Source organism: Cricetulus griseus, chromosome 9 (genome assembly GCF_003668045.3).
Source record: "Cricetulus griseus strain 17A/GY chromosome 9, alternate assembly CriGri-PICRH-1.0, whole genome shotgun sequence".
Taxonomy (NCBI): domain Eukaryota; kingdom Metazoa; phylum Chordata; class Mammalia; order Rodentia; family Cricetidae; genus Cricetulus; species Cricetulus griseus.
Genome location: NC_048602.1, coordinates 11,189,210 through 11,212,674, shown reverse-complemented (window position 1 = coordinate 11,212,674; position 23,465 = coordinate 11,189,210). Strand labels below are relative to the sequence as shown.

The 23,465-nt window shown below is 46.3% G+C and overlaps 1 protein-coding gene across 2 annotated transcripts in view; it reads left to right on the top strand.

Moving 5' to 3' along the window:
- Arhgap35 (Rho GTPase activating protein 35) overlaps positions 1–23,465 on the top strand; it is a 106,181-nt gene that overhangs the window by 52,937 nt on the left and 29,779 nt on the right. Inside the window, exons 3-4 of one of the 2 annotated variants that reach the window (XM_035449552.1) lie at positions 9,673–9,817; positions 15,205–15,926. In XM_035449552.1, coding sequence (XP_035305443.1) covers positions 9,673–9,817; positions 15,205–15,269 — 210 coding nt within the window. In that variant the 3' untranslated portion in view covers positions 15,270–15,926. Of the gene's footprint in view, positions 1–9,672; positions 9,818–15,204; positions 15,927–23,465 lie in introns of those variants that run through there. The other variant, XM_027431029.2, reaches the window with a different exon arrangement.

Genomic DNA, 23,465 nt, shown 5'->3' with positions numbered 1-23,465 from the left:
CTGTGTTGTGTGGGTTCTGTGCCCCTATCTCAGGTCACTACATTCTTTCCATTTAGTTTTCCCACAGCTTGTCTGTCTTGCATTTTGTTCTTCAGAACATGGAGGGAAGACCCAGTGAAAATTGTCCTTATTTAGGAAGCTCACCGACCTCCCTGTGTTTTCCCCACGCTCTCCTGTTTGATGAGAATGAATCTGAGCATTTGGAACATTTTGGCTTTCTTCCACCTCCAGTCCTGGTAAAAACAGTTGCTGGAGCAGCTTATGTGAATGCTGACAGTCTTCTGATTCGTGGGGGTGTTTGCACACCTGGGAATTAGGAAGGTGCCGTAATAGCACACTGAATTAAAAGTCTTTTTCTGACTTCTGGCAATATTTGCAATGCTGCAAATGATGCTTTGAAAACACATTGCCAGACTAGGGATGTAGCTCAGTTGATAGAGAGTGTGCCAAGCCTTTGGGAAGTACTGGGTTCCAATCCCAGCACCACATAAGATCAAGTGTGCCAGAGGCAGTCGGGTCTACAGAGTGAGCTCAGGACAGCTAGGACTGTTACACAGAGAAACCCTATCTTGAAGAAACAAACAAACAAAACCAAGGGTGGTGGTGCACGTCTATAATCCCAGCAGTCAAGAGGTAGACAGGTGGATCCTACCAAACCTAAGGCCAGCCTGGAACCTTTCTCAAAACAATCAAAATAAATAATTATTTAAAAATTGCCAAATAAGACATGATTTCTAGATCTCACTGTGGCAAAGGCTTTATTCAGTAGAAGCAGCTAGTCTCTGCGTCTTGAGCTGTCTCCCTGCTGGGCACCAGACATGTACTGTCCCCCGTCCCCGTCCCCGTCCCCCCAACTACTGGATCAGCAGGCAAGACGTAGGAGCTTCCAGCCTGTCTGAGTTATGCAGACCACGCCTCTCCAAATCAGACAAATGATTCCTTTGGCCCAAAAACTGTGGCGTGCCAGCAGTCATTTTAGGAGTTATCCTTAGGGAAGAATTGGTAGAAGCTGGCATTGTGTTTTCCTGACTTGGAGAGTGGTGTTTTGGAATGAGCAGGGCTGCTTTGTCATCCCTGCAGAGAAGATGAAAGCCTTTGCCACAGAGCAAGCCTCCTGTTCAGACTGCTACCATCGGGAATGCAGACTGACACTTGTTTTACTGGAAGAGTGAGATACCATCAGGGCAGAGAGTGCAAGCCACCCTCCGTGGGGGATTTGTCCTTTGATTTTTATTGGCATGACAAAGCAGTACAGCATTTATTTGAAGTGGGGCATGGGGAAGCATTCTGGATTTCAGCTGGTCACAGAAAACAACTCAGATCCTCCTTAAGGCCAGGCTGCTGGGGAAGGGCTGCTCACCTTCTAGCCCAGGCCATAGCACCCAGAAAGGACATTCAGTGGCTGTGAAGAGATCGTTCGTCTGCCAGGGAAGGGCTGTGGGCAGAGCTCACGTTAGGATAGCTCAGATAGAGTATTGGTCAGTATTAGCTGCCGAGGCCTTGGGAATGAAGTCCTGTGGTCACATCCCAATTCCCTGCTTTCTTATTTAGACCGTGAGCACATGGTGCCCCTCTTCTGGTTCCATCTGTAAAAGGGAACATGGTCCTTAGAGGGTTGAGTATTGTGGGCCAGAAGTTTGCGCTGTTTTCAGCATGAAACTGAACCTAGAAGAGGGATGAAGGTGGCGTATGGCATAAGGTGGCATGCCCTAGCAGCAAGTGGAGCATGGCACTGTACCAGGGAGGAGACTGCTGTGGGCCTCCTGACCACACCACTTCCTCCCCGGTGCAAGGTTTAACCCACAACGATTCAGATGCTTGCTCTGTGCTCGCCCCGGCAACCACCTTAATGAAGAGAAGCTCTGCTCTGGGTACCAATGTGATGGGGAAAAAGAAAGAAAGAAAAAATACTCAATGCCCTTGCTAATTTGCTAGATTAGTACCTTACTGTAGAACTAGAGTCAGAGAGAGGGATGCTTTCATCTCTTCTAATGAAAGTACAGACTGTAAAGCCAATGCTCCTTCTTGGGTCCTTTTCCCAACGGAACCATTCAGCAGCCCACCCTCAGTGGGAGCCTTCCGCACTCAACTGAATGAAATTGAAACTCCAAGATTGCACTTGGGCGACTGTGAATAGAGCTTTGTCTAAAGCTGCTGCTGCTCATGTCTCTGTCTCCCAAGGCTGTGCATTTGCAAAGATGAGATCGGGACCAGCAGCTCTTATTTTAAAGCCAAAAAGCAGGCCGCAGAGCCTTGCTCCACAATTGTGCCCTTGAGGCTCATTCAGTTTGCTGAAATTTGGTATGTTTGACCATGATTTAAAGGCTAGACATTATTGACTATTTACCCTTCTGTCAGATATGTTCTTACTCTTGTGTTTAATAAAAAGGCAAAACGGTGATAAAGAAAATCTTTCACTTACTGTAGCTACCACATGACAAGACAACCTATTGAAAAGTGAACTGTTTGAATCACGCATTGTTTGGTCTATAAGGCACCAAGTAACCAGTTTGACAGTTTGTGTCCCCCCAGTGAATTGGCTTATTTCATTGGATTCAGTGAATTGGCTGGTTGTTGTGGCTTTGTGTGGACACAGCTCTCGTTTTGTGAGGCCTAGAACGGAGTTAAAGTTTCTAGTGTGAATGAAAACCAGCTGGGGAGTTGGACTGCCCACACTCCTGGGAGGGATCCTGGTTTTGACAGACAAGTAGAATATGATAAGAGCTCTTTGTAACTTGGTCAGAAAAACTCTGTGTGTGCTTCTGAGCTTAGTCCTACTGAGTGAACTGTGAGACCAGGTACCTCTTCTAAAGAAGTACTTTGAAGTATGCAAGCACCCTCATCCTTTCAGGAAGGCAACATTTGGTTCAGTGCTGAGACATCGGCGGGCACTTGACTCCTGCCTGGTGTTCTTAGGTGTTCCTTAGTGATGGGTTCTGGATGTGAACTTGTATGTATTTTAAGTATTACCAGACAGGGAGGAACTAGATACTGAGCAGTTATTGAACAAAGTTTACCCTCAGCTGAGACATCTGGAAAAGTTCCCTAAGGTAACGTGACACTAACGTGGATGGAGCACCAGGCAGACAGGTGAAGATGGGAAGAGCTTTCTCAGATACAGTGTGGATGTAGATTCGGGAGAGGAGACCAGAATCTTTTCATACGGCTGCAGTCTGCAGTGCGATTGCCACAGAAATAGGAAAACAATGCCAGATCACAGAAAATATACTGGAAGGTTTATGTTGTCACTTATATGGTAACAGCCAGTTCAAGGCCAGCCTCAGCTCCATAGTGACTTAGAGGCTAGTCCGGCAACACGAGAACTTGTCTCAAAAACAAACAAGTGAACACTACCGTGCCTGGTTTACCACCACTGCAATGGAGTGGGTGAGCTTTTGAGGCCAGTCTTCTAGCTGCCACTCCCATGTGCAAGAAAGTTGCTAGTTTTCACTGTTCATGTGCACATGTTCAGACCAGTGAGCCCATTCAGTGTGTTCATTCAAACAGGGTCGAGCTTGTTACATCCATTTCTTTGTGCTGTCCCTCCTAAGAACAGCATGGTGCTGTTGTTTCTGCCTTCAGTGGCTAGTCAAGTAAGGCCAGATAGGCATGGAAGGGACTGAATTGGGCATTGGAACTTTAACAAGTTATTGTAAATCCATGCTAGTGGATTTTCAGTTTATTGTGTTTTTTTTGAGGTAGTTTCTATGTAGCCCAGGCTGGTCTCAAACTCACAGTCCTCCTGCCTGAGATTCCTGAGTGCTAGAATTGTGTATACCATCATGCCTTAGTTTATTTTAAGCCTAAAGAACTTCTGTAGAGTGTTATGGCGATAAAAAATAGAACATCTTTTAACTATCTGCTTTAGCTTGCACACACCTGTTCCTTAAATAAAACAGGGAGTCCAGATCTTTTCAAAGGACAAAGGATTGTGATGCTTCCCAAGCCAGCTGGTTCTCCTCCATCACCTGGTTATACCAAATACCTCTGCAGGACCCAGGTGAGGTCAGCTCCAGTCAGTGTGCATGGGATTCCAGGCAGGGCATTGCATACCTGTACCTGGATCCAGCAGCCTTTTCTACCTTGCCCGCAGCTGCACTGGCCAGGAATTCAGTCTTAAGATCTCAGCATGCCAGATACCTTCATTCTGCGGTGTGATGTCACAACCACCTCCCCTTTCCTTTCATATAGGAGGCCTAGGTGGTGGGAACGCCAGGATTTGTTTTCCTTCGTGTTTTGCCCTAAATCAAGGTGCTCTAAGCTGAGGCGTGCCAGGAGCATGAATAACTTAATTGAAAGGGCCCCTTGAAGCTCTGTTGGAAACATGAGAGAATAATTGTTAATTAGAAAATCACAGGGTTGACGATGAATGCAAGAAGGGGCGGAGGAAGCCGTGAGTGATGCTGTTTGTTTGTTTTATTTTTCAAGACAAGCTTCCACTGTGCTGTCCAAGCTGGCTTCAGACCTCTGTCTCCCAAGTGCTAGGATTGCAGGTGTGAGCTAGTACACATAGCTTTAAGCTTGCTTTAAGGAAACCAAGAGATCTGGAACAGGGAGACATTATTCTGTCAACATCTATCTAAAAGGCGGGGAGAGTGTGACTTCATTTGATTCTGCCTTCATCTGAGGCATTGACATTTCATCCTGAGGGAAGTAGTGTGGGCTCACAGCCCTTTGCAGGGTCTCTGCTATGAAAGGGGCTGATGACACCTTTACCTTGCAGGATGGCTGTGAGGTTTCAGCACCTAGCTAACTTCCTAGGGAATTGCTATTGCATTGTTTGACCCACTTGAAGCACAAATGTGTGGGTCATTCTAGGGCTTATCCTCCCCTGCTTTTTCCAGTTTGGCCTGCTAAGTGAGCACCCCAAAAGAAGATGGTGCTGAGAGCACCTGCTGTGAAAGTGCCCCCTGTGATTCCCTGATGATGGACGTGTGCCTCACTGGGGACACAAGGCATCTGGCAAGCCACTGGGTGTGACATTCCACACACTGACGTTCTGATGAGGAAGGGTTAGAATAGTTGTTCAAGAATTCCATTCTAATTTTGTGATGCTATGGAGAACCTTCAGTCATCTAAAGGATGTTTTTGACACTCTAATCCAGAGTTCAAGCTTAAGAGAATGTCTGTGAGGCAGTGGGGTGGAATTTATGTCACCCGGCAAAGGGGATTGATATTCTAAGTGTTATCTCCATGGCCACATTCATAAATTGGAGGGTTGAGCTAGATCTTGGGCTCTTTGAGGTGAAAGAGATAAGCAGACTAATTTATCTTTTACCCTGTTCCCATCTCTGCAGCATGACTGTACAAAATAAGCCTGCTCCTTAGTAGCAGGAGGTGGCTCTCCAACTGTTTAAACATAAACCTCTTTAGGGCTCTTCTTTTTCCAGCTGGAAATTGCCTGATAGAAAATGGGCATAGGTGGCCCATGCCTGTCATCCCAGCACTGGGGAGACGGGGGCAAGAGGATCCAGGACCTTAAGGCCACCCTGAACAATGAGAGGTTCTGTCTTTTAAAATAATAACCTCATCATCATCATTGGGGGCTGGGGAGATGTCTCAGAGGTCAAGAGCACTGATACTCTATCACAGGATCAGGGTTCAGGTCCCAGCACCCACATCAGATGGCTCACAGTTGCCTGTAACTCCACCTTCCAAGGAATCTAACATCACTGGCATTAGTGAGCGCGCACACACACACACACACAGGGTTGGTTAGTTTTTTTGGTTTTGTTTTTTATCAACTTGATACAAGATAGAGTCATCTGAGAAGAGGGAATATCAATTGAAAAAAAAAGTCCCCATTTTTCTTGACTGATGATCGCTGTAGACGGGACCAGCCCACTGTGGATAGTACCATCCTTAGATATTCCTGAGGTACATAAGAAAGTAAACCCTAGTATAGGTGGTGGTGACTCACACCTTTAATCCCAGCACTCTGGAAGCAGAGGCAGGCGGATCTCTGAGCTTGAGACCAGCCTGGTCTACATTGCAAGCCAGGGTTACATAGTGAGACCCTGTCTGCTAAACCAAAATAAGAAAAAGGAAGTAAGGCAGGAAGAGCCCCTATGGTCTCTGCTCCAGTTCTTGATTCTGGGTTCTTGCCTTGAGTTCCTGCCCTCACTTCCTTGAATGGTGGTGAACTGTAATAGGGATGTTATAAACCAAGTAAAAAAACTTTCCTCTCCAGGTTGCTATTGGTTTTATGACAGCAATAAAAAGCAAGCTAGCACACACACACACACACACTCTTCAAAAATTCCCTAGTAAATTTTGAGTAGACCATTAGAAGTTCTCCAGATAGTCAGTGTACCTGCCTATATTCCTTACTCAGCATCCATTTGCTCATTCCACTTAACCCAAGAATTTACATAAAACTGTAGTGCTATAAAGTACAAGTTCTGCAGTCACAGAGACCCACCACAGTGGGATTCCCTTGGACTTGTCTTCAAAGTTCCTCCCTTCCCTTCTGTTCCTTCTCCCCCACACCCCACCCCATTATTTTCTGTGTAGGCTCAGTCATGTCTTGTGCCTATAGAGATAAGAGGACCACTTTTAAGAATAGGTTTTCTACTTCACCGTGTGGGTCCTGGGAATAGAAAAAGGCCCTCAGCCTTAGGAGCAGACACCTTTATCTGCTGAGCCAACTCAGTGGCCACAAGGTTCTTAGTATGCATGCTTTTTGTGGGAGTGAGGTGTCCTGGGGGCATGGCCAGCAGTAGCATGCTATCCTAGAGTCCACCAGAAGTGACTGGGGTCTCAGTGGTGGAGTGCTTGCCTGTCAGGTTCTCTGCACTAAGTTCAATATCTGGAACCACCAAAGAGAAAGAAACTTGGGATCTGGTACATAGAAAATGCATAGGCTAGACAAAGCTCTCCAGCCAGTGATGTGGAAGCATGCGCTTGAGCATCGTTCTGAGGAATATGTTATTTCAATTTGACCAGATTTGAGAACTAGGGCCAAAAAGCATCCCAGTGATGACTGGGAGAATCGGGGTTCACTTCCTGACTTTTGGTCCCACTCAAGCCTCAGTTTTACTGAGAAATAGTGTTCTTTATTTTGACAGAGAAATTTGATGGGATTCATGGAAGTGCTTTTGTGTGTGTGTATGTGTGTGTGTGTGTGTGTGTGTATGTGTGTGTGTGCGCGCGCGCGTGCAGATGGTCAGTCACTGGTTATTCACACACCAGAACTGACCTGACCTTTTCAGTGGCAGAGACAGTTACTTGGAGAACATTGCTTGACCCAAGGTCTGTGGCTGCAAAGTGTGCATCAGCTGAAAGGCCCTGCCCATAGCACTATGTGGCCAGGGCGCTGTCAGGGAGGGAGGGTAGAGATGATACAACACTTGACCCCAAGCCACATCAATCAGATTGAAACCTCAAATCTGGTTTTCTCCTGTGAGAAACCTACCTGGCTTTAAACTTGCTATTTTAGTCAAGAATGACCTTGAACTTTGGACCCTCTTCCTCCACCTCCAAGTGCTGTAATTAAAGGCATGTACCACCACACCCAGTTTTATGTGGTACTGGGCTTCAAACCCAGTTTTATGCATGCTGGGCAAGTGTCCTACCAATGGAGCCTCATCCCCGGTTGGTTAAATTCTTTTGGGGGGGGGACCAGGATTGAGTCTGTGTAGTTTTGGCTGGCCTTACCGCTTGCCTACTGAGATCAAAGGTTTGTACCACCACTCCAAGCTCTTTTTTTTTTTTTTTTTTTTTTTGATAAAGGTCATAGAACTCACTCTGTAGACCAGGCTGGCCTCAGACTCACAGAGATCCACCTGCTTTTGCCTCCTAAGTGCTGGGATTAAAGGTGTGGACTTCCACACCAGGCTCTTTGACAATTTCCTACACACACACACACCCACCATAGCTTGATCTTACCTACCTTCACCAACCCTCATCCCCCAAACCACCCACTTAGCTTTCGTGCCTTTTTTTTTTTTTCTAGTATGCTGAGTCCAATCAGAAGGCAATTGGTTACCCCCTTAGCAGCCATGCCACTATTGCATATAGAGTCTGGCAGCAAAGCTTAAGTTCTTTATGTTGAGCTTTATGTAAGTGTATAGATTACAGTCATGCATCACACACTGCTGGGCAGTCTAGATTTGTTCATAAAGACAGATCTCAAGTCACCAGTTTGCTTTTCCCTAATGTCAGTGCCTGCTTACCTTAAGAACTATGGCATATGTTTGGCAGGGCCAGGCCACATGGGGTACATGAACCTCCACATTGAATTACTTAGCAGGCTGATGGTTTGGCTTTCTTTGCCTTTTGGTTGTTTTCTGAGGTATTACCAGTTAGCAGCCCAGTGTACTTTTTAATTTGCCTCCACCCTCTCTACTTCTCCCACCCTTCTGATCTGCACAGGAAGTTCTCAAAGAATCTCAGACTAAACAGGAAGTAACTTGTTCCCTTATAAGGAGTACTAAAATGATTGGGAATGGGCAGAAGAAAAGGGACCTGTGTGGGTTGTTGGTTGTTAGATGTTTCTTTCTGTGGGTTTTATGGAAAGATTCCCTGAATAGATTTATAGTCCCTGCTGCATTGGACTGAGCCACTTGGACATGAAATCTGATTACTAGAGAGACATTGCTCTAATTTACCTGGACCGTACTCTGTTGCCCTCTTCTGTTATTAAATATTTTAAGAAAGGTCAACATTCTAAATCCATTTCCTTGGTTTTGGAAAGTTTCTATTGGTGTAAAACATGTTTGTTTGTTCCCCAATATGAGCTTCCAAATAAAAATGCAAAATTTAACAGGGCTTGGGGGGCACAGTTTGAGTTGATTTTTGAGGCAGACTGCCTCAAAACAGTGTGGGCTTTGGTGATCAAGCTTTGTCTGTCACTGATTGAGTCATTTAGGCCTGTGGGACTTCTTTTTCTTGGAAAAGTGAAAGGTGGTGAGGTTTTAAACTAAGTACATACCTTGTTTGTTAACATAGTAAAATCTTGGTGACTCACTGCTCCTTCTAGCTGCTTCATGAGGACTGAAAGAATACACAGAATTACAATGTAGCCCAGGCTAGCCTGGAACTCCTGCTAGTCCTGACTCAGCTTCCCAAGGGCTGAAATTACAGACATGGACCTGGGTCATGTTACTTGTTTTGTTTGATTAGTTGACTCTACCATTTCCTAATGTGGAAAACAGCAATTAACCCCAGGCTGATATATGAAAGGGAATTCTCATTTGAGACTATCAGCTCTAACAGAATAGACGCTTCTTTTTCTTTTCTGGAAAGAGGATATTACTGGTTTTTGCACCCATATTTGGTCTTTCCAAGGCAACAGCCATCTCTGAGTATATACCATCTATCATGTTGATTGTTTGGAAAACTTCCTGTTTACTCCAGTGTGTCCCCAAATGGAGGATGTGGATGCCATTATGTTGTTACTTTATTGAGTAAACTTGGCCTGGTTCTTATAAACATCTTAGTCCTAATGGGGCACTCTCACACTAAAGGTGTGACTATGTGGCAGCTTCCAGTATCGTGTGTGGTATTTGGAAGCCAGAAAACGCCATTAACGGGATGAGCAAATTTGGGTCTGTTTGTCTTGCTTGAAATCTTTTCAGCACTTTCTACCAACTGCCAGTTCCTCTCTGGAAACCTGGCAGATACATATGATCCTCACTTTGTTTTTGTGCTTCCTTTCTTCTCTCCTGACAGAAACCAAAGCCCAAACCCCGACCATCCATCACCAAGGCAACCTGGGAGAGTAACTATTTTGGGGTGCCCTTAACAACTGTGGTGACTCCAGAGAAGCCAATCCCCATTTTTATTGAAAGATGCATTGAGTACATTGAAGCCACAGGTAAGCATCTCCCACAGCAGATCTCGCCTTCCACTCCTTGCAGGGAGCTTCCAAGAGGCCTGGGATTTGTGAACTCTCTGGAAGTGACAGATGCCAACAGAGAGGAGGCTTTAGTCACTAACTAGAGTTAGAAGTATGTGGGAGCAGTTCTGTCCTCAGACCAGTCAGCTTTAACGTGTGATTAGTTATTTGGAGGTTTGTGTTGTTTCTGTCCCCTTGTGGGTCTGTAAATTGGATGAGGGCAGGGAAAGGGTTTTATATGGAACGCATATTACACTTAATAATAGGAACAAGTATTTGAGACTGTTACCGTTCCTGGCATTCTGATGAGGCGCCTGAGGTAAGAAAACAATCACAGTGCTTGACTATCCTGGGATCATGTAGCTGGGTTTTCGCACATGGGACCGTGTGAAGACACAACAAAGGGGCGCTGCCTTAGGTTTCACTAACTGAGATAACAACATTTTACTTGTGAGGAGGATGCTTATTTTACTGACCTAGGGCTCTTTCCTGTCTCTGTGCCTTCTAGCTTCGTGTCATCCTTTCTTTCTACCTTTTCCTAGCTGCTTTCAGGGATCTTTGAGGAGGAGGAGGCCCTGCAGATACCTGTCAGTGTGGATTCCCAAGCATTATTGGTTGAGCTTAAGGATGTAGGCTTGAGAGCCGGCATCACCTTTCATTTCAGCACTAAAGAGGCATAGACGAGCAGATCTCTGTGAGTTTGAAATGGGTCTACTCCACATAGCAAGTTCCAGGTCAGCCAGGTCAGCCAGGGATACACAGTTAGGCCCTGCATCAACCTTCCCCCACAAAAAAAAAAAAGGGGGGAGAGAGAGAGAGAGAGAGAGAGAATAGATTTGGGAGGCTTGAAAGAATGCTCAGCAGCAGTTAAGAGCACTGTATCGTCTTGCAGAAGTCTGGGGTTTGAGTCCCAGGACGACATGACAGCTCACGACCATCTGAAATGTCTTCTGGAGTCCCACCTTCTAGCCCCGTAGGCACTGCATCAATGTAGATAATACATGCAAGCCAAACACCCATGCACATAAAATAAATAAATTTTTAAGATGGAAAACAGAGAGGCTTGGGCTAGGTGTGTAGCTCTCAGTATTAGGGCACTTACCTGGCATGTGCAAGGTCCTGAATCTCATTCCTCCCGAGCATACACAAACACAGGAGTCTGTGTTCTCCTCATCCTTTCACCCTGACCCTTGTCCACCTGCAGGCACTGACAAGCCAAGCTGCTGCTCTGTAAACTCTGCCAGATTGCATCACTGTCCCCGTAAACACTGGCTCATCTGATCACATCCCAAGCCTGTTAGATCTACATCCTCTCTTGTCTCTGGTCCCCCTCCCCCTTCTCTTGGTTTGCCAGTTTGAAGCTAGTAAAAGCTATTGACAAGTTGAAAGAGGCTTCATACTACACTGGTTACACTGGCATTGTCACCTTAAGACTATTCACTGGGGCCCTAGCAAGACCTTCAGTGGATAAAAGCATTGGTGGCAAACCTACAACCCATAGTGGAAGGTTAAAAACCACCTCCTAAAAGTCCCTGACCTCCATACGTGCCCCACAGTGTACACACCTTGGTAATAATACATTTTTAAAAGATAACGGTGTCTGCCAGGGCTGGGGCACATCTCAGTGCTCAGGTACCTGCCCAGCATAAGCACTGGCTTCCACTTCAGCACCTAAAAGAAAAACGTTATTATCCTTGATAGCAAATTGCATGTGTAGTCCTTGTTTGAATTTGCTCAGCTGACTTTCACCTGTCTGTCATGGTGGAGTTTTTTATTCCTGGATGTAAAGCATTGTATACTTTGTTTTACTACTGGAACTAGCCTGTCTGCATTCAGCCCCTTCCCCACACCGCCACTCCTACTGACACCATGACCTTTCTGAAGTGTCTAGACAGTTGTCTTACAGAATAGCCCTTTGATGTAGAATGCTGTCTGAAGCTCTCACCAGCCTCAGCCCACTTCACCAATATACACAGCCTCCTCAGTGTGTGGTCCTGGGTAAGTCCCTAGCAAGCAGTGGGCACAGGACCACTGCTTCCCCCTCGAGCAGTGCACATCTGTGACGTGGGCACTAAGAGCTCTGTAGGTTTGTGTTGAGTGTTTGGATGAACTGTTTCTCCAGCTTGGACTTTTCTTCAGGAAAGTGGGTGCTGTCACTGGCACACCCCTCTCTCTCTCCCCACACACACTCCCCTTCCTCCCTCCCTCCCTCCCTCCCCTCGCCCTCTCTCTTTTTCTCTTTCTCTCTCCCACCCACCATAGGAGAAATAGCTCTTATACTCTGTAGTGTAGAATCCAGGTAAGCCCTTCTACACAAGCAAAAGCAACATCCCACCACACCTTGTCAGAGCAGACTTGTATCCCAGTTTCTTTTGGCACTCTGACACATAGCCCTGGCCAATAAAACAGTGCCCCGAGCTTTGCATTTCAGAAGCAGGGCTTGAGAATTCAGGCCCCAGCTTCAAGGCCCATGATGCTACCACCCACCCACCTCTTAGCCTAACTAGAGCACAGCCATCAGGAGCACAGACAGCAGGGCAGAACCTGTGGTAAGGGAAAGACTTAACAGTATGCAAATCAGGACAACTTAATCCATCAGCACCTTTAAAAAAAATTGTGGAGTTTGTTTTGTTTTTGAGGCAGAGTCTCATGGGGACCAGGCTGGCCTTGAACTTGCTACTTAGTGAGAGTGAACTTGTGAATTCTTCATCCTTCTGCCTCCACCTCCCAGGTGCCGGGATTGTGGCTTTCTCATGTAAAAACCCGCCATTCCTGCTGTTTTATTTATAACCCTGCTTCTGTTGAAGCTCTTCCTGAGTATGTTTTCCTCCTTAGGTAAACTTGGAAGGTCATGGGTGCGGACTGATTCTGGTCTGTTCTTGTTTTCTTGGTGAGCAGTTCCTTTGCCTTTGTTTCCTGATGCCTGCAGTTGCTGTGTGCTGAGGCGGTGGCCAGCGGTTAGAAACGCTCTCACATTGATTTTCGGGTGCTGTTAGGCAGCTGCAGGGTCAGCCTCTGTGCCTGCTGCGCTAATAGGGTGTTATATTTTCATCCTCTCAGCTCCTGTTCCATGGAAAGGCTGGAAGAGGGCATGTTACTACCACAGCTGCTCTGGGACCTCCAAGAGAGGCGCTGTGTGGTGGGGAGGCTGGGCCTGTCTTTCTGTCATATGGTGTCCCTGGCCCTTGGTTTCATTTATGTAGAAAGTAGGTTGAGGCCATAGAGTCACTGCTCCCTTGTGGAGCCTGTGTGAATCCTAAGTAACAGAGAATGCTGGCCAACTTAATTGAGCTCCCTGCTTGATGACAGGGAGGAGGAATATTCAGTTCTGTACAGTTGATGTGTCTGGAAGTGGGGTGAGGGGTCACTTTTAGAACCTCGCTGTTCTGAGAGTACCTGCTCAGAATTAGGCTTGAATTTGGAATTGCCCCAGTTGATGAATTTCAAAGCCTAGGTCTTGCATCAGATTTGAATCAAGGTTTCCTGTGGTTCAGGAAATGATCATGCTGAGGGAGCTTTCAAGGGCCCCTCACTCACCAGCGCATCCTGGATGTTCAGCACCTGGCACTTGACATAACAGTTCTTCCCTGACTGGCACAGCTTCTTCTGTAACCCTTAACTACACGCTTCTCTTGGCATAGAGTAATGTGTGAGACCAAACCTTGCTGTGACTTCCAGCCTTGTTCTCCGAGAGTGCATGGGGATCGGGTGATGCTCAGTGTTCCCATCTGCTGGTCCTTTCCTAATTGGTTTGCTTTCTGAGAGGTGCCCAGTCCCTAGCCCTGCAGCACGCATGAGCGTGGCAGGCAGCCATTGTGGGGAATGGAGAAGTGGTTTCATGGACAGAAGGTACCTCTGTAACACCCTGAATCATAATACTCAGGCCATCCTGTGCACATAACTGGGAGGCCACAAATCTGTTGTTGCACTTTTTTAAACTTCATTGTTTTTATTTTATATGTATGACTGTTTTGCTTGCATGTGTGTCTGTGCAGTGTGTGTGTGTGTCTGTGCAGAGAGAGAGAGAGAGAGAGAGAGAGAGAGAGAGAGAGAGAGAGTGTGTGTGTGTGTGTGTGTGTGTGTGTGTGTGTGTGTGTGTAGTGCTTTGGGAGGCCAAAGAGGACATCAGAACCTTATAACTGTACAGACAGTTGGGAACTACCACGTGAGTGCTGGGAATTGAACCCCGGGTCCACTGAAAGGACAGCAGCCACTGTACTCAGCCATCTCTCCAGCACCCTGTTGATGCATTTTAATTTTAGTAGCTCCCATGAATTAAAGAATACCCTGAAGGCAAGGAAGCTTGGCATCTGTCAAAGAATAATGCCAAAAAGGGCTTGCTGTTATACCCATCAGCCACTCTGTGATCTTTGCATGTTTGCGGATGTTGGTGTGAGCAATCATTGTTTTAAGACCTTCTTGTTTCTGTTTGCCTTTCCTTATAGCTTGTTCTATTGCTTCAGAAACCTGGGTGTGGTGGAAAGCTGGCCCTTGGGATGGGGCAGGGACATCCTAACCGTGTAGTTCTTCTGGGAGGACTGTGGTGTCATCACAATACAGGGTTAGCATCACTGACAAGAAGATGGCAGTGTGTGTGTGTTCCCATTTGCTAATTTCGCTAATCTCAGGAGCAGTGAGTGATGTATAAACCTTAAGACAGCCTGGCATCCCTATTCGGCTGCTCCTAGTTGGGTACAATGTTGCAAGTGAAACCCATTCATTTGTAAAAGCTCTTTGTGGGCCAGATGTCGTGGTGACACTTAAGCACTCAAGGAAGCAGATGAGCTCTGTGAGTTTTAAGGCTAGCCCTGGTCTACATAGTGAGTTACAGGCCAGCCAGGCTACATAGTGTTCTGTGAAGCAAGTGCTGTTGTTCCATCAGGCCTTGGGATACTGGACCTTGCTGGACAGCATAACTGGTCAGGCTTGTCTAAGTGGTAAAGTCCCAGATACAGGACCATATACTTGTAGAGAGATGGAAACTTCCTGAGAACTCATGAGTAGATCTAAAAGTAATCTTCCGGTGGGGTGGCAGATTCCATCTAGCCTATATTCAGTGAATGTTTTTATTAATTAAGCACCTGCTGTATGCTAAGTACTGTATTGAACTTGGGTTACCCTCATCATGTCCAGGATGAGAGAGAGAGACATAATCTTACATCCATAATAAATCAACACAGACCATGATTGAGTTTGAAAACGATTAGGAATAAAGTGACTGGCAGGATCAAGTGTTGGCAAGGAGGTGGAGTGGTTAGCACCCTCACAGAAAACACCACCAGGGTTTCGGGAAGGTGGGTGGCTTTGCGGAGAGCTCTTTGGCACACTATGAAAAAGTTAAATATACACTTGCCATCCACTTCTAGGTATTTATTTACCCAAGAGAAATAAAAACATATGTTCACCCAGACTTAGACGCCACAGTTTGTAATGGCTTTGTTCTGGAGAGCCCCAAGTTGGAAAGAACCCAGACATCCCTCAGCAGGTGAAAGAATAAACTGTGGTGCATCCACCCCATGGAATACAACTTGGAACCCAAAGGTACGAGCATCACCACACCCACTAAGATGATAGACTGCCATTCTGCCAAGAATGACAGAAGCTAGGCACAAAACCACAGGAATGACTGGAGAGTGAGGGCCACTCTGGCAGCAAGGTCAGTGCAGCCTGGAAGCTGGCCCTGGAAGGACTTATTGCAGCCGAACTTAAGGAAACTGGTGGGCAGCAGTCAGTGTCTTGACGGCTGCAGTTTTGTTCAGGCACACATTTTATAATTGGCGCTTGCCTTCCTGAAGTTGATGTTAGATGCTGACTGAGAGTTGCTGGCTGAATGGGATGATTATGATCTCACACCCTAAGCTGGCTGTGACAGTTCAGACCCCAGTTTCATCACCTGACAGGCTACAGCAGGAGATGTTGCTTCAGTAACAAATTATTGTGTATGTTTGTGTGTGTAGATAATGAATAACTGGTAGTGTTGGCACATTCCTTTTAATCCTGCTACTCCAAAGGCAGAGGCAGCTGAATCTGTGTGTTTGAGGCCAGCCTGGGCTACACAGTAAGATCTTGTCTCCCCAAAAAGAAAAACGAAAAAAAAATCACTAAATGTATTAATTAGTGGTTGAAGTACCTTACGCTGGAGAGGCTAAGCTTACCATGCTAACAGCCTGCCATGCTAACATAGCCTGCCCACTGACAGTGCGCACACCCTAACTCCATGAGCTTCATCTGAACCTTTATCAGATGACAATGACTGGACGAATCAGGTTGCTGTATTTCTAAATAAAACAATTGGCCCAACCGCAACAAAGTGAGTGTCGGGGAGAAGTGTTTGGGGACCTCATGATTCCTCAGTGTGTGAAGTCACACGAGCTTTACCCTTTACCCATGCTGTCAGTCAGCAGATTCTGAGAGTCAAACTCCTTGTCTATGTTTTTAGCAGAAGATCTGGTAATGGCTTGCTTGATGTTAGCCATTGTTTCAGTGGCACCTAACAGTGACTAACAGGTAGGATAAACATAAAAATGAGATCTCCCCAGAACAGTAGGCTAAGTAACACTGGACTGTGTCCCCAATCGATTTTTTTTTTTTTTTATTCTGAGACAGGGTTTCTCTGTGTAGCTTTGGAACCTGTCCTGGCACTCGCTTTGGAGACCAGGCTGGCCTTGAACTCACAGAGATCCGCCTGCCTCTGCCTCCCAAGTGCTGGGGGTTAGTGTGCATCACCACCCACTGGCACCACAGTAGATTTCTTAAATTTGTCATTAAAGCTGAGTGTCCATTAAGAGAAGTGCAATTTTTAATGAACACAGATGTGCTTGGTAGAGTATGTCTGCACCACTATAGCCAGTACAAAGAAGGGACAGAACGTGAGCGACCCCCCCCTCCCCTGGAAGGAAAAGCACCACCCTGGCTTCTGACAGGGTAGAATAGCTGTAACGGTGTAATGGAACCACGTACTCATTCTGTACCTGGCTTCTCTCACTCAACATTGCATCTGCGGAGTGGTTATGAAGCTGTGCAGTGAGCACTCTTACACGTGCATGTTGGTACACAGTTTGACTCAGCATATGCCTAGAAGGAAAAGAGGGTTGAATATTTCAGTTTAGCGTGCTAAACATAATGGCTTTGTGATTTGCTGTCTTCTAGGATCAGGGATGAAGATGGGGATGCCACAGTGGCTCACATTCCTGTAGTAGCTGAATGTTTTTACCTATGCCTTGCAGTGACTCTTTACTGTGGCTCTCTGTGGCTTCCAGTTCAGACTGAGTCACAAACTGTTGATGACTCCAGGGTCCTGCTTGCCCGGCCATCATTCAGAACTTAAATATTGCCTGTGTGAGGAACAGACCAGTGGCGCTTTCCCTGGCACTTCATAGTGATACAAGACTGCAGAACAGAAGGGTCAGCTCTCAGGTAGTGTGGGAAGACGAGTTAGGAAGCAAGCTCTAGCCAATCAGTTGGCCTGCAGCCACACTTCTGTCTTTCCCTGTGCACTTGTGTATGTGGTTTGGAATTATATCTCTACTCAGAGGCAACCCCCAGCTCCTCAGCACAAGTGAAGCCCTCCATAAAAAGACAGACTCAGAGCTGTGACCTTCCCCCTCAGCTCATTTGCCTGGGTAAATGTGTTGAGTGCTTTCTGTGTGGCAGATTTAGGTTTCACTACTAATTGATGGGAACATCTTCAGGGACCAGCTCTTGCCATTAGATCAGAGGCCTTTGGGAGACAGCCTTGGAACAAACACTCTCAGGGCCAAGTGAACATCCCTGTGGGGGCAGGGCACAGAATTCTGCTGTCATTAACAGCGGCTCTGCTGCAGAGGCCTTCAGCACAGGCCCCTGCTTTACATCCTGCACTGTTTGTTGGTCTTTTTCTTCCTAGTGAATGGTCTGTACAGGAGGAACCTCAAGCCAAGCCTGGGCTTTGCTGCTGACTAGCAAATGTTTAATCTTGCCCTGCCTTCGCTCCCCTGGCTATACAGTGGGACTAATGAATGTGCTTTGAGTCAGTAGGATGACTCACTGTGTTACAGACCTTGTAACAGTAGCTAGTGGCCATAAGTAGTAATCATTGTGATTGCCACTGCTGGTGCTGTTGACATTGTCCAAGATGCTGCACCCTTAGCTGCCCCCTGTACAGAGGTCCCAGCTGTCAGGGTCCAGAATAGGTTACTCTCCACAGAGAGTAGCTTGCCTGAGGGACACTCCTTTATGAATTGCTGGAGACCATAGCAGGGTGGGTCAGCATGGACTCTGGAACCCATGTAATTGCTTGAAAATCCCAGTTTGACTATGTATGTGAGCGGACCTGCTTCCTGTCTACAAAGCCACCTTGCCTCTGTCTTAGGACTGACCCTCAGAAATTCTGCTTGCCTGGCTCAGTCAACCTCAGGACAGGGAGTGGAGAGCTGTTACAGCCATGCTGTGCAATTTCCCTTTTAACTTCTTGCTGTTTGTTCTTGTAGTTGGGATTTTGGTCTCCTGTTCACAGTCCTCCCTGCTGTGCAGGCCTGCCATGCAACTTGGGAATTGGTTCCCCCAGAGGTCTCAAGCATGCATCCAGTTTATCTCTTTCTTGTGTGTGTCTTTCTCTGCCTGCTCCATAGAGTCAAAGTAGAGGGCCCAGAGCAGTAAAGGCTCTACAAGTAGACATTGAGGATTTCAGACCAGGTGCTGTGTGCAGGATGCAAGACATTCCCTCTGGACAGCAGACACAATGCCTCTCTGTAGCATATGGTACAGTTGAGCAAGAGGAGGGCAATGCTTGATAATAAATAAAATATGAAGGGTCTCAGTGATTAATACTCCAGAGAAAAGAAATGAAGCTCTCCCCAGGAGTATGAACTCTCTGCATGGAGCATTGGGCGTGAGTGCATCTGTATTTCATGTAATGAGGGTTGGGAAGATAGGCTTTTGGATGGATTTGTTTGTTGCTTGATTGGGTTGTCGAGGCGGGGACTTGCTATGTAGCTCTGGTTGGTCGAATGTTCACTATGTAGCCCAGTATCTTTCTGTCTCTGTCTCCTTGTCAAGTGCTGGGATTTCAGGCATGTGCTACCACATTAGGCTGAGTTGCTTTTCAGGAGGGTAAAAGTAGTGAAAGCTGGAGCCATTCTATGTCATTCAGAGAGAGAGATTATAAGTGGCAATGTCCTGAGACTGGAATGTTATTGGCAGAGCCCTGGGCATTCTGAGGGAAGGCACTGTTGGTTGAGAGCTTGGAGTGGAGAGGTGGGATCTGCTCTGTGTGAAGTACCTGACCCTAGAGGGCTCAAGGGCTCTTGCTGTAGCTGCTTTAATACATGTCTCACTCTGCTCCTTCTCTGGAAGGAGGGAAGGCACAGAAGTTCTGGTCCCCCTCACTGCCAGCCTTGATCCCCCACATGTGTAGCCCCAGCTGGAAGGATTCAGTTTAACCTAGGAGTGAAGCTTGTCTGCCCAAGCTGGATGTCTTTACCCAGTCACTCTTCGGTGCCATGTCTGTACATCATTGTTGGTCACGTCCTCCTGTCTGGTGGGCCGGGTCCCTTCTCTCCACTCCGCGGGCTACTAGTATAGCACACCTCTCTTTGTAGGTGGGTTATTTATGTGTCTGTCTGTTACCTTTCATAAGAAGAGACGTGAAAGAATTCCCCTGTTCTTGCTCTCTTCTAACATGGGTGGGTACAGCAAGAAGGAGGCCTTCTGCAGGCCAGAAAGAGGGCATCACCACAAACTAAGTTGTCAGTTTGGTCTTGAAATTTCCATCTCCACAAGTGTCAGAACATAAATGTTGTGTAGTGATATTTTGTTTGTAATCTAACAAATAAAGCTTGCCTGAAGACCAGAATGTAGAGCTAAGCCACTAGTTAGCCACACACACACTAAGAAGCCATAGTTAGCCATAGAGGACAGGCAGTGGTGGTATACACCTTTAATATCAGCACTTGGGAGACAAAGGCAGATGGACCTCTGTGAGTTCAAGACCACCCTGGGCTACATGAGAGTGCATCAGTGTAAAAGAGTGCATTAGAGCTCACACCTTTGATCCCAGCACTTGGGATGACACGCCCTTAATCCCAGTACTAGAGAGGAATATAAGGAGGAGACAGGAGCTGCATGAGGCTGAGGTTTGATGGAGAGCAGTGCAGTCTGAGGAGCAGTGCGGTCTGGAGATGGAGTCTGAGGACAGGGTGGCCCTGTGGGTCTGAGCATTGGTAGAGATGAGAACTCTCTAGTGAATGGCCTCTTTGCTTCTTGCTTCTCTAATCTTCAGCTTTAAACAATATCTGTGTCTGGGTTTTTATTATTAATACTGACTAGAATTTGTGCAACAGTGTTGTTTCCTAGTGCCTGGAGTGTTGTTTTGGGGTCAGTAGCAAAAGGACTGCTACAGACGTCAGAACACTTGAAGCCATCTTCAGCCCCAGCTCCCTAGCTCCCAAGAGCCTCAGTAAGAGGTGTTGTGCCTATCTGACCACAGCAGAGAACTAGGTCAGCAGGAATGGGAACTGAGGCGACAGTCAGAAGGACAAGACGGGGATGGAGATGTGAGGTGTACACTTGAGAACCCCGGGCAGAAAAGATAAAGATACTCTTTTGTATAGTCCCTGGCTCTCAGCTGCTGAGCTGGTTTGAAATGGAAGATGACTTGGGAATCGGATAATGGAACACCACTTTTGCAAACAGAGATGGCACAAGACCTTGTGATTTCACCCTGGTTTGGGTCCTTTCACTCTTGGCTGGAATCCTTCAGCTGTTTAAATTCAGCGACCTCCTGACAGCTTAAAATACAACAAAACACAGTTTATCTTTTCACGTCAGCAGCAGTTTTGTTGAAATGAAACCTTTCTAGTACGTGGTCCAGAGCTCCTGATAAGTGAAATGACAATTGGTGTTTGTGCTTGGTGATCTATTTTGTGAGTTTCAAAAGGCACAACAGAGAGCTCTTTCTTCCGTTGTGGTTGTCAGGGGCCAACATTTGGGCTACGACAGCAAGACAGTGTCTGTGGAACAGCTTGGTCTGTGAGGTGTTCACTTCTGGCTGGCTGCTCTGGGAAGGGAGAGACCTGTGTTCTCCTCTAACCAGAAGTGATACAGGACCCTAAGTCCACAAGTCGTCTGAGATCATTTTCGGCATGGCCCTTGGCCTATCATGTTAGAACAACTAGGTGTGTGGTGATAGAGTAGGAAAAACAAAACAGGAATGCCTGCCCTGGAATGGACTAGATAGTCATTTATTGATTCTGACAGACATGAACATGTCAATTCTCCTGGCTCTCTTCTAAGTGCTGAGATGACAGAGTTGTGCCACTCTGTTTAGCCTCAGCATAGCTTCTCTGTGTATGCTGTATGCTGTATGCTGTATGCACGTGCACTGTTAAGGAACGTGAAGGTCAGAGAACAGATTTCGGGAATCTGCTATCAGCTACCTTATTGAGGTACAGACTCTGATTCTACTGATGCACTATGTACTCCGAGCTGGGTGGCCTGGAAGGTACCAAGGCATTCTCAACATCCCATCTCAAAGTTGGGGTGGACTTAGAGTTGCACGTTGCTGCATCTGGCTGTTTTCTATGAGTTCTAGGGGATTGGATTTTGTCTGCTAAGCCATTTCCTCCACTCTAGAACACGGTTCTGATCTGATCCCAAGCTGCCCCTCCATAGTTGCTCTTACAGCTATCAGAGACAGGCATTAACACTAAGTTTGCCCAGTTTGGGAAACATTAAAATGGGCATGGGCTAGATGAGAGGAATGTGCTAATATAGCTCTTTTAATGATGACGATGATGATGATGATGATTGGGATATTCACTGTTGGAGAGGCAGACGCTCTTTTTCATCCCTTGGCTACCTTTCAGCAGACCTCCTGACAGTAGACCTGTATCTCCTAATCTGACCATCTCTGGTTCATACTTCCTGTGTTCGGGACAGGGAGGCTGACTGTATCTTTAGAGTGATCTTTGAAGGAGAGGGCTATAAGTTTTCTTTTTCTTTCTTTTTTTCTTCTTTCAGAAAATAGAAGTTGCTATATTATTGGCTTGCAGTCTCTCCCCACCCACCCTCTTTTGTGATACAGGGCACGAAGCACAAAGCCTTGCTAGGTAAACTGCAGTGCCACAAATGCACATTCCAAGTCCATCTTTTTCCTTCTGTAATACATAAAGAAAAAGGAAAAGCAAACCTTGCCCATATCTAAACCTCATACCACTGGAAATGTGGAGCAGCCAGCTGGAGGCATCCATTCCATACCTGGGCGTGGCTGCACCAGTACCACAACATACATGTAGATGTCAGAGGGTAACCCAAGAGAGTCTCTTCTCTTCTTCAGGCATGTGGATCCCAGGGATAGAATCCAGGTCATTAAGCTTTATCTGCTGACCATCTCATTAACTCAAAGTATGTTCATATTATGTTGTCTTGGGGTTTTAGTTTTGGAGGCAAGAGTTAATTGGGTGCCCAAGCTAGGCTCAAACTTGTGGACTTAAGGAGCCTTCTACCTCCTTTTCCTAAGTAATTGGAACTACAGGCACATGCCATGGCATCTGCTTGTCCTTTGTTTAACTGTTTCTAAGCATTTGGGAAACACTTGTTTATAGATCTTAGCATTTCACATTTAAAATTATTTATAAAGCCAGGCATGATAGCACACGTCTGTAATCCCAGCACGTGGAAGCTGGAGATAGGAGAATCAGGGATTTAAAGTTAGACTGAATTAGGAAGTAGGACTGTAGGCATGGTTCAGTGACAGAGTGCTTCCCTAGACCCGGATAGTAACAGGTTGGAGGTGTGGCTCGGTGGTAGAGCCTCTTGCCTATAGTCCGCCACTGAGAGGCTGCGAGTGTAGCTTAGTTATAGAATGATTGCCTGGTCATAGTTGAAAAATAAAAATCTTGGGGCTGGAGGGATGGCTCAGTGGTTAAGAACACTAGTTGGTCTTCCAGAGGTTCTGAGTTCAATTCCCAGCAACCACATGGTGGCTCACAGCCATCCGTTATGAGATCTTCTGCCCTCTTCTGGTCTGCAGGGATACTTGCAGACAGAATACTGTATATATAATCAATCTTTTTTAAAAAAGAAAGAAGTTATTTCAAATGGTTCTCTCTTTTATCTTTGGGGAGGGGTGTGATTTGAGTTATTAAAGATACGGTATAGAATGGATGATTTATTCATTCAGATAGGCGCTCTCTGTTACCTAGAGCCTTGTGACCATGGTGGATGGTGTCAAGGTGACTATGTCTGTGTCAGAACACATCCACGCCTTAGCTCTGCATCTATCATTCTTTCGTTTTTGTCTGTGAAAATATTTAATGAGTCTCATTCAATAAGGACAGTGACTAGGGCACAGTTTGCAGTCCCTAGGAGTTAGAAAATGCTCAAGCCCCAAGTTGTATCCCCAGCACCATAAAATAAAACCCTGAGGAAGGAAAGGTACTTACTGTTCCTGGTTCATTGCTCTTGTCCTTAACTTGTGTGCAAAATAGAGGTCCTGTCTTCTCTGCCTAGGAAGAAAGATGATCTCAAAAGCAGAAATGTATGCATGTAGATATTTTCTAAGTTATAAAACTTCACAATTTGCCAGGCGGTGGTGGTGCACACCTTTAGTCCCAACATTTGGGAAGCAGAGGCAGAGGCAGAGGCAGAT